This window comes from Haliaeetus leucocephalus, unplaced genomic scaffold (genome assembly GCF_000737465.1).
Source record: "Haliaeetus leucocephalus isolate CR32 unplaced genomic scaffold, Haliaeetus_leucocephalus-4.0 Scaffold206, whole genome shotgun sequence".
NCBI classification, from domain to species: Eukaryota; Metazoa; Chordata; class Aves; order Accipitriformes; family Accipitridae; genus Haliaeetus; species Haliaeetus leucocephalus.
Genome location: NW_010972642.1, coordinates 7,072,547 through 7,082,318, shown reverse-complemented (window position 1 = coordinate 7,082,318; position 9,772 = coordinate 7,072,547). Strand labels below are relative to the sequence as shown.

General features: G+C 49.9%; 2 protein-coding genes across 5 annotated transcripts in view; one reads left to right on the top strand and one right to left on the bottom strand.

Annotated features, from left to right (window-relative positions):
* DDX11 (DEAD/H (Asp-Glu-Ala-Asp/His) box helicase 11) overlaps positions 1-5,855 on the top strand; it is an 18,494-nt gene extending 12,639 nt beyond the window's left edge. Inside the window, exons 18-26 of the mRNA XM_010566343.1 lie at positions 282-354; positions 733-836; positions 1,621-1,770; positions 3,712-3,780; positions 3,959-4,059; positions 4,482-4,566; positions 5,073-5,148; positions 5,329-5,483; positions 5,611-5,855. Coding sequence (XP_010564645.1) covers positions 282-354; positions 733-836; positions 1,621-1,770; positions 3,712-3,780; positions 3,959-4,059; positions 4,482-4,566; positions 5,073-5,148; positions 5,329-5,483; positions 5,611-5,640 — 843 coding nt within the window. The 3' untranslated portion in view covers positions 5,641-5,855. The remainder of the gene's footprint in view (positions 1-281; positions 355-732; positions 837-1,620; positions 1,771-3,711; positions 3,781-3,958; positions 4,060-4,481; positions 4,567-5,072; positions 5,149-5,328; positions 5,484-5,610) is intronic.
* Positions 5,856-7,356: 1,501 nt separating this feature from the next.
* Positions 7,357-9,772, bottom strand: part of WASH1 (WAS protein family homolog 1) — a 45,384-nt gene continuing 42,968 nt past the window's right edge. For all 4 annotated transcript variants that reach the window (XM_010566214.1, XM_010566216.1, XM_010566213.1 and 1 more), the window contains exons 8-11: positions 9,474-9,638; positions 8,961-9,119; positions 8,222-8,290; positions 7,357-7,606 (exon numbers count right to left, since the gene is read on the bottom strand). In XM_010566214.1, coding sequence (XP_010564516.1) covers positions 7,455-7,606; positions 8,222-8,290; positions 8,961-9,119; positions 9,474-9,638 — 545 coding nt within the window. In that variant the 3' untranslated portion in view covers positions 7,357-7,454. The remainder of the gene's footprint in view (positions 7,607-8,221; positions 8,291-8,960; positions 9,120-9,473; positions 9,639-9,772) is intronic.

Genomic DNA, 9,772 nt, shown 5'->3' with positions numbered 1-9,772 from the left:
CGGGCCGTGTCAGACCTTGAGGGGTTTACGCCGGCCCTTCCTCCTTCGGCGCCCCGGGCTCCAGCTCGCCTCCCAGCCCGGGCTTGCGCGCTCAGCGCTCGCACGCCCTTGATTTTCTCATCACGGAGGGAGCCCGTCTGCCCTGGGCCAGCAGCCCACCGGAGGGAGCTGACCCGCTCTCCCTGCCTCGCCGCTGGTGCTCAAGGAGCAGCAGCAGCGTGGCTGATGCAGTGTCTTTTGGGACGCTGGTACTTTACCCCTCTTCGGCTTCTGGTCCGTAGGTGGCTGATTTCCGAGAGCAGTTGCTGTCCTGCGCTGGTGTGGACCCTGCGCGTGTGGTGGAGTTCTCCTGTGGTGAGTGTGCCGGGGTGGCAGGGAGGGGTCATAATCGGTCTCTGCGAGACCCGAGCGTTGCACTTTGGTGCTGTTTTGTCAGCGCTCTAAGCAACACGGCATCTTTCCCAGAAGTCATGGCAGCAAAGGGGTGCCATGCTAGTTCCCTTCCACTCTGAGCTTCCTCAGCGGTCTTGGCCGGTATCAGCAGGCAGCGTGCCATGCCTTCTTCCCAGGGGCTCAGGGAATGGAAGTCAGAGCAGCCGAGTGACTTGGGCTTTTTGCCGTAGCCAGGCAAACGTGTGCCTCTGTCGCTGCACACAGGTAAAGCTGAAGAGCTAGTGGGGTTTGTGCCAACAGCAGTGATGTTGACTCTCACTACTTTGTCTTTGTTTCTAGGACATGTGATTCCTCCAGAAAACATTTTACCCATAATCCTCTGCAGTGGTCCTTCCAACCAGCAGCTGGAGTTTACCTACCAGAAGAGAGACCTGCCTCAGATGGTCAGTCTTTCCTTTTTTCCCTTCCTTGGTATCTCTTTTTTGCCTCACATGCTTGTGTTTCGTAGGACAGTGTGCTCTCTGTTTGAAAGGTAGGCTAAGCAAAAGCCATGACAAAGGAAATCCATAGGATTTGAAGCAAGTGTATTGCCAAGTAATAGGGAAAGAGTAGCAGCAAAAGGGGTTTTGAGCTACCTGCTCAGAGACGAGGAATGCTAGCAACTCCTGTTTGGCTGTACTGAGATCCTGCGTTTGTGTGCTGGGCATCAGAAGGAGATTTCTGACTCTGCTTCACAGTTTGAAGGGCTCAGTGACAGTGGAATGTGGCAGACCTGCAGAGTGCAGCCCAAGCCATAGGGGCGGCAGCAGATGTTTCTGCCCTTTTTCCTTCTTTCTTTGGTGGACCAGTAAGCACTCAAGGCCAGACACCAGATCCGCTCTGCCCCTGCTGAATTTCCACCAGATGTGCTAGCTAGCTCTCCACACCTGTTCTAGTGTGACAGGTCCCATCCACTGGGACCACGGACATAAACCCTCCTTTCCTGAATGACCACTGCTCCACAGCGGTAACAGAAACCCTGGATTAGGAGGAGAGGCCAAGCTGTGAAGAGCTTTTTGGTGATGCCCAGCTCCCCTAGAGAGCTCTCTTAGACCTGGCATGTTTCCCACGTTTTTCCTCCCCTAAGGCATGTCATAGGGAAAGTGTGATTCTGGGATTGAGCACAGAATTGGAGTGGTGTTAGCTGGAGCTCCTGTCAGCTGCAATATGCTCTTGTCTCTCTTGCAGATGGATGAGACAGGTCGAATCCTTTGCAACCTGTGCAACGTAGTCCCAGGGGGTGTGGTGTGCTTCTTCCCCTCCTATGAATATGAGAAGCAGGTGTATGCACACTGGGAGAAGACGGGGCTGCTCACCCGCCTGGCAACTAAGAAGAAGGTAATTGTGCAGCCAGGGGCAGTTGGTACTTTAAATGGAGGTTTCAAAAATCAAACAATTATCTATGCATTACAGGCCTCTCTCGCTGAGTTTTTCTCATATTCTGCACAGCAGAGCAGAGCGGATGTTTATCTAGCCAGTCCCTCCAGTAATGAATAAATGATACTTCCCGGGCGGCTGATCACTGAGCTGGGGTCTAAATTAGATTAAATGCAGCTATAGATTCTTTAAGTGCACAGTCTGTGTAGTGGCCATGGGGGAGACAATCTTTGCTTTCCACAGCCAGCAAGCTTGTTCCCATGTGGCTGGGGGGCTATTCAGGTTCTCTTACAGGGAATTTGTTTTTTCCAGGCTCAGCTATGTCTCCCTTGAACACAGACCAACACAACTAAGGGCTAGGCAGAGTGGGACCAGACTGCAGTTCATAGGACAAATGGTGGGGGTTTTTTTTCTGGTAGAAGTGCCGAGATGAGAATTTAAAGACTAGCAGTGGTGACTCCTGTTGAAGAAGTGGTGAGAAACATTAAATAGGGACATCACTGCAAATGTAAAATTTTTGCAATGACTCTCAAGTATTTGAAGGTTGAGTATTGATGGTCAGGCAGTCTGACTGTCTCAGGGTGTGGGGCAGAGATCTTGGATCATGTGCCAGGGGAAAAAAAAAAAGCATTACGTATACCCTGGCTGTGACTTCCATTTATCAAAAGCTAAATAACTTACCACATGGATTAGGAGAGCACAGTCCCAGATATTTCACAGCCCTTGGTGCAGGCATTCTGGCACGTAGATCTGCCTGTAGGTTTTTGTGGTGGAAGCATTATGCTTCAGCTTCTCCATGTGTTTGTACAGTTATCACTCATAGTGCCTTTCAGGTGTGTTCTGTCAGGGTCCCAACAGTCTGCCTGGTGCCTCCAAGGCTTTGTGCCACAAGCACACAGCTTGCTCTACCTTTCAACTCTGATTTGTTCTTGTTTGGCCTTTGCAGTCTCCAGCAAATTGGATATGCATTAGCAAAGCAATTTGGTAGAAGTGCAGCAAGTGTGACTTTCAGCTGCCCACACACAAGATCGTATCATAGCAGAGGAAGGTTAAAGTCTTTCCTGAGGTGGCTGTGGTGAGATCACACTGAAATTATGTATAAATTACACAGGGAAAATTAACTGCAGTCAGAGGATTAAATAGCTACTGTTTAATAAGCTAAACAGTTTTGACTTATATTTGTAATTAATTGCCGGTTATTTTTCTACTGGAAGACTGATTCTGGCTGGTAAAATTTGATAGTGCTTCTTGCTAACCGAGAGAAAATACATCCTTTAGGTTCTCTACTGTCACAGGAAAGACAGATGTACCTCTTGTTTACTAGGAAAACAACTTGTGATTTAGGCCAAGGTGCAGCATCTATCAAAATGCAGCTTAATTAACTGCAGGCGCTTTCAGTAACTAATTAGGCATGCTAGAATAACATAAAGAAATATTACTTTATGTATGCTTTGCATAGAAAACTAATTTATTCACTGGACAAGGGGAGCTATTACTTGGAATTAACTGGTGATTTGAATTGATTGGTCCTGCCACTGTCCTCCAGGATCTTGCAGCTGGAGGGTCTCCTCATTCCGCTGGACATTTATTCATAGGTGCAAGAGGTGCACGTTGCTTTCCTGCCTTTAAGCTCTTGGATTACTTGTAACTTCTTGCAGAATTAGACAAGTATGCCAAAGCTGAAAGGGAATGTTGGAGGGGCAGGAGCAGCTGCTGCTCCCTTCAGAGCCCAGTTGAAAGTGCTGTAGTGAGCATGCAGCACATTTCCAGAGTGGAGGGAATTTGCAATTTGCCCTTTCCTGATCTTAGTTCCATGTGCTGTTTAATGGCATGGGAGTAAAATGATTTGCTTTCTTTAAACTGCTTCCTGTTGCTGCAACTGATGCACTGTGCCTATGACAGATCTTTCAGGAGCCTAAGAAAGCCAACCAGGTCGAGCAGGTGCTGGTGGAATATGCCAAGTGCATAAAGGTAAGCTGAGCTGGCAGACTGGTGAGAGTGTGGCATCCCAACTGCGTATGGGAGTGCTGCTAAAGGTGGCATTGCAGCTTTTAACAAGGAAAGAGGGCTCTAGCCCAGGTGTGGGAGTGTTTCTGAAGCACAGAGATCTTCCCTACTCTAGTTTAAGTTGCTGGTCCCTCTTCTGCAGCGCTGCAGCCAGGCAGGAGGACAGATGACAGGGGCCCTGCTGCTTTCTGTAGTTGGAGGCAAAATGAGTGAAGGGATCAACTTCTCCGATGACCTGGGAAGGTAAGGTGGCTGTTCCTTGGAAGGTGAGCACTGGGCTTGCAGTGTGGTGACTCCAAGTGGGATGGACATGTCAGTATTTGCATAGATAGAAAATCCTGGGGAGCACATGGCTTGGGCTGATGCTTAAACCAACAGGACCAAGTCTGCTGGGTGGTATAAAAGCCACTTGTCTGGACTACTTTTCATGTGAGTAATGCAGTTAGGTTTGCTGTGCTAGATAATACCTTGTTCTGGCACCCTGAATCCCTCTGCGGCTTTCCTTTCAGAATGCGCTTGTCAGACTGCTGTGCTTTATTGCCGCCTTTGGTTTTCAGGGCTGGCTGTCTTTCAGGGGTGCACTGACCTCTAATTTATCAGTCTATTGGCAAAGTGCTCTAGGATGAGACATTAAGAATAATGCAGTCCTCCCTTATCCCTTGCAGGTGTGTGATTATGGTGGGAATGCCTTACCCCAACATTAAATCTCCAGAGCTCCAGGAAAAAATGACTTGGCTCGACAAAACAATGGTAACAGAGACACGCCTCTGCTTGTTTCACTTCTGCTTCTTAGTGTTAACTTTCCTACCAGTATGTGAGTCCCAGGGCTGCCTTCGAAGATTTTTTTTTTTTTTTTTTTTCTTTGAGCTTGCCCTCATTTCCCAGCCTGCGTAGTATCAAGAGCACAGCCCTCTCCACACTGCATGTGTACAGGTGGCCCTAAATACAGGGAAGCAGCTTAGTGGAGGGAAACACCATTGGGGCTCGCTGGGAACTCTGAGTTCCAAGGGGAACTGGGCAGATGGGTACAAGTTTGCTGCCTTCAGCGGCCTTGGGCTGGCTCTTTGTGAATGCTCAACAGAGTTTTCTGACTGCAGCCTTTCTTCTGTCCCTCCCTACTCTCAGCTTGGGGTTTGCTTGGCCACCCACTCACTCTGCAGGGGTAAAAGCATTTGCTTCACTTACTTTGTCATTAAGATTCCCTACTTTGATTCACATCTGCCTCATGTTCAGTCTTACCTATCTTTCCTTTCCAGCCCAGAGCTGCTGGCCAGGCACCTAGCAGAGTGCTGATTGAAAACCTGTGCATGAAGGCAGTAAACCAGTCAATAGGTAATTCATCCTTCCTTGGACAGGCTGGGGGATACGAAATGTGACTGCACTGAAGTAGGAGGGTGGGAAAAAGGATGCATTACCAATCAGTCTAAGTACAGATGACGGGAACTTGAGCTTCCTTGCCCGAGAACAAACACCTGAGTGGGCCATTTTAATGTGGTTGTACACTCTGTACAGGCAGAGCCATTCGCCATCAGAAGGACTTTGCAAGCATCCTGCTCCTGGACCACAGGTACGCACGCCCTGCCATCTTTAACAAACTGCCACAGTGGATCAGGGAGAGAACCCAGGTGAAACCTGCCTTTGGATCAGCTTTTGCAGAGTTAAGAAAGGTCAGAACTTGTATCTTATGTACTGCTACCAAAACTGTTTCCCACTGTACTCGTCTGTACTTTTCTCAAACAACTTTCACTTTAGAGTAAGGCCAGGGACAAACTGTCTGGTTTTGTGTGTTCCTAGTTCCATCGAGGGAAATCGGATGCTTTGTGATGTGGACCAGAGAACAGGCTGTAGATCAACTCTGTGAGCTACACCTCTGAAGAACACCCAAAGCAACACAAGTTCCTGCTTTACTGTACCAGGGAGTTTGTGAATCTCCACCTTCTGCCTCCTTTGTGGATGTTTGCTGTTCAGTATCTGAGCGCTATGATGGTAAGGCAGCCTTCAGCACCATAACCAGGAGGGAAACTGGTTGTAGGTCTGAGGCAGGTTCCTATTTGTTTACAGCTGTTAAGGTTTTATTTAAATTGATTAAATATTTTCAACCCAAACACTTAGTATGGGGAGTGTAATTATTTTGACTGAACACATATATCTGCCTTTTCCCATCAACAACCAAGTGTAGGGGGCTTGATGACCAGTGAAAATACAGAGCTTTTCACAAGAATTGTGAACTATCAGGCCATTAGTTTGTGTTATGTTGTAATTACACAGTCAGACTGGTAAGACATGGGGCAGCTATAGGTAACATTTCTTATCCCCTTCTTTCTACCTTGCTTCAAGCAGTCAACAGATTAAAGCAGCAGTTAATTCTTTCAACAGGAATAAAGATATGGCCATAATATACTGCAGCACTTCTTTGCTCATGCTTAAGCACAGGATTGCTCTGCCCTTTTTACTGCCTATGTTTCTGAATTCAGAGTAACTTTCTGTGGAAAATGGTAAAACCTTCTTTTTACTTTTTTTTTTAGTGTAACTTTCCTGGGCTTCTTTCCTATGTCAAGGGTCAGTGCTGGAGGGCAGTGATAACAACAGGGACAGCTATGTAATCCCACAGCTGTCCTCAGCTCTTTCTGTCATCCTGAGCAAGTCTCTTCCCAAGAGCTTCTTTTGCCTCCTTGCCAGTTTCAGCAGCTGGATGCTACCTCTCAAGGCTCTTCACAATGAAGAAAGCACTTATTAGATACTCCCTATATGTTAATTAGACCCACAGGGAAAGAAACAGCTGCTTCTGAGAAACTTCCATTGTGGGTCTCCTGCCCCTTCAGTGGGTACAAACCCTACCGTCTGGCACAAGCTCTGCCTTAACCCCAGTGAAAGCAGCAGCAGGGGGGGGGGGCACCTGCTTGTAACAAGGCCTAGCCCCTGCCTGAGATGGGAGTGGACAGCTGGGCTCCCCCTTAACAGATGCTTAATTGAGCACACTTCCTGCTTTTACCAAAGTGAAGGCTGCAAGGACCTGCTTCCTTCAACTTTATTGAAAGTTTTCAGACTGCAACAGGCAACGAATCTCCATAAGCCAGATAGATAGATAGAGGAAGAAACCATCACGTACAGAGGCAGCAGGAATTAGACTCCTGTGAAGGGACACGCACACTCATTCTCTCTTCTAGCAACAACCAAGCAAACGGGAGCTTCAGCAAGCAAGCAGCAAGGAGACAAATGAGGCAAGGGCTGTTTGCCTGCAAGAGATGCTTTTGTAGTCATCACCAGTCACATTAGGAAAGACTGAGAGCCCTTTAAATCAGGAGCAAAGCTAGTTCTGATCCTCTGAGCACAGGCTGCTTGACTGCCCACCAGCTCAGGCAGGATTTATTGCACCAGCATGAGCCACAGCAGCGTCTGAGATGGAATGTAGTATTTGAGGTGAATAGCAGACAGCAGAAGAAAACCCTTCATTGATAACTATAACCTCAGCAGTGGTTAGCTCATGTTGCTCCTGCTCCTCTTCTAAAAGAAATGGCAGGGTCCCCCCCCACTATGCCAGTGCCCACCCTCCAGGAGGTACTGCCGCAGGCTGGGGTCTCCCAAAGGTGCTTAGTTCAAGAGTCCTGGGATTCACACAGATGCTCAGCTGACCCCATCTATGACTCCCAGTCATCCTCATCCTCCTCACCTATGGGCTGCTGTGGGGGTGGGAGGGGTGGTATTGAGTCCGACATACGAGCAAAGGCACCAGCAGGATTTCCAGGAGCATCAGGATTTCCAGAGGCTCCAGGCCCCTTCCCTGAAATACCTGTGAGGGAAGGAAAATCGCCAGTGAGCGACATCTGGGCACTAGAGAACACAGAGGCTCGGGAAGGGGAAAAACCATGCCTCGTACCACTGCTCCCAGCACCCAGGTGACCCAGGCGACCCAGGCAAGCAGAACAGCCAACATGCTTAAATATCACCACAGCCCTGTGCCAAGGGCTCATTTAACTAAAGCTCCACCTGAGCAAGTCCATGTCCTCCTCCACCCTGTGGCCAGGCACTGAGGGGTGACACTGGCCCTAAATGCCCCAGATACCTGCCACGGCCTTGGGGCAACTTAGGTGCCCCCCATGGGTGAGGGCCCAGCTGCCCCAGCACTAAATTAAAAGAGACACTGCTGCCCCTTCCTCAGAGGTAGCTTTCAGAGTCCATCCTCTGCCTTAGACGCACAACCTCCTCCAGTGCCTCCAGCTGGACTTGAGGTGGACATTCCTCTGCTCACCCTTTGTAAAGACACTCCCACCCGCATTGTGGCACACTTGCCAGGGAAAGTGTCTCTGTTCCTGTTTCTAGGGCTGTGGTGGACACAAGTGAGGTGCCAGAAAGTGCTCTCCCTCTTTCCTAGGGGGAAGGAGCAGGCCACCCTGCAGGACAGTACCTTTGCGCCTCAGCACCAGTTTGTTGAAGAGATCTGACATCAAATCTCCACCTTGTCCTGTAGCTCTCACTGAAACAGAGCAAAACAAGTCAGACAAGAAGTGTCAGACAAGAATAAGTGTCAGTCTGAACCTAGCACTATGGCAAAAGCATTCTCCTGCAATACTGCCTTCAGATTAAAGAAAAAAACCCCAAACAAACCTCTGATCTTGTATCACACCCCTAATCTTTCCCACTATAGTCCAGTTTCAGGTCAGGAAAACACCAGGCACCGCAGGGTAACATCATCTTCTGGGGAAATCCAAGAGTGGAATTTCTTGAGGGGTAAAAGGGGCTGGGTATTTGCAGTCTCGTTCTGCCATACCAGCTCCATCAGAACTCTCCCAGCTACCTAAACCAACGTGCTCAAACCAGCTCGGCCCTGCCCCTCTTGGCCCCAGGCTTTCCTTTGTGTGTCTGCCCCCATGCAGCACACAGGGCACGCATAGAAGTTTCACAAGACAGAGCTAGTCTCCATCAAGAACACGAATACCCTTCTGGCAGATGGGGTTTAGCAAGTTCACAGAGCTTTGGCTGAATGGGAAAAACCCGAGACCTACACCAGCCTGTGAGGAGAGACACCACCTTTCCACTCTGTATATTCACTGTGCTCCTGGCTTGCCCGTCTCTCCCAGAACTACACCACCCCCAGCCTGGAGCAGGGAACAAGGAAGATCAGTTCTGCTGAAGAGCCTCAGCACCTTGTTCTTGTTCCTTCTGCTTCTTCTTCTCCAGCTTCCTCTCCTTGACACTGCGGAGGTTGGCCTTCCCAATGCCACCGGCCTGGCGGATGGACTCCAGGAGACTAGCACGCCCAGTAGAGGGGTTCACCACCTCCTTCGGGGCTCCCTGGACTGAAGCTGCAGGGACAGGAAGGACAGGCAGCAGCCACAGGTCAGTGCACCAGCTACAGGCCCAGCCAAGTTCCCATGGAAAGGGCTGCTCTGATACCCCTCCAGCTTCTGCTCAGGGCTGTGAGCCAGGCCCAGCCACCTCTCAGTGACAGGCTTACGCTCAGCCCAGCCAGCAGAAGCCCTGCCAAGGGGGAACTGAAGGCTTGCAGCTCCCAGGCAGGCAAGAGCAGCTTCCCCTCCCACTGCAGCTTCCCTCCTCTGCCGGAAGGCTGGGAAGCCACAGGGAACCAACCAAGGACATGGGCTGAAGCCAAGGAGTCAGATTCTGCTGGTGAAGCTGTGGAGATGCCCAGCCCTTACCTGCAGGCACTGCATTGCTGCTCTCCCCGCTCGCTGTCCGGGCTGGCTCAGAGGGAGCTGTGGGCTGGGGCAGGGGTGGTGGAGGAGGCACAGTAGTTGGCATAACAGGAGGCGGTGGTGGAGGTGGTGGTGGAGGAGGCGGCAATAGCTCAGCATCTTGAAGGTCTGAAAGATGAAAGAAGTTGCATCTGAAGTGTCACAGAGGACAGCACACTGAGAGCTTCAGCTCAGAGCTTCGCATGGCTCAGCAGCAACAGATCAAAGTCCTTAGCAGGCACCGTGCAGCAGAGCACTCCCAC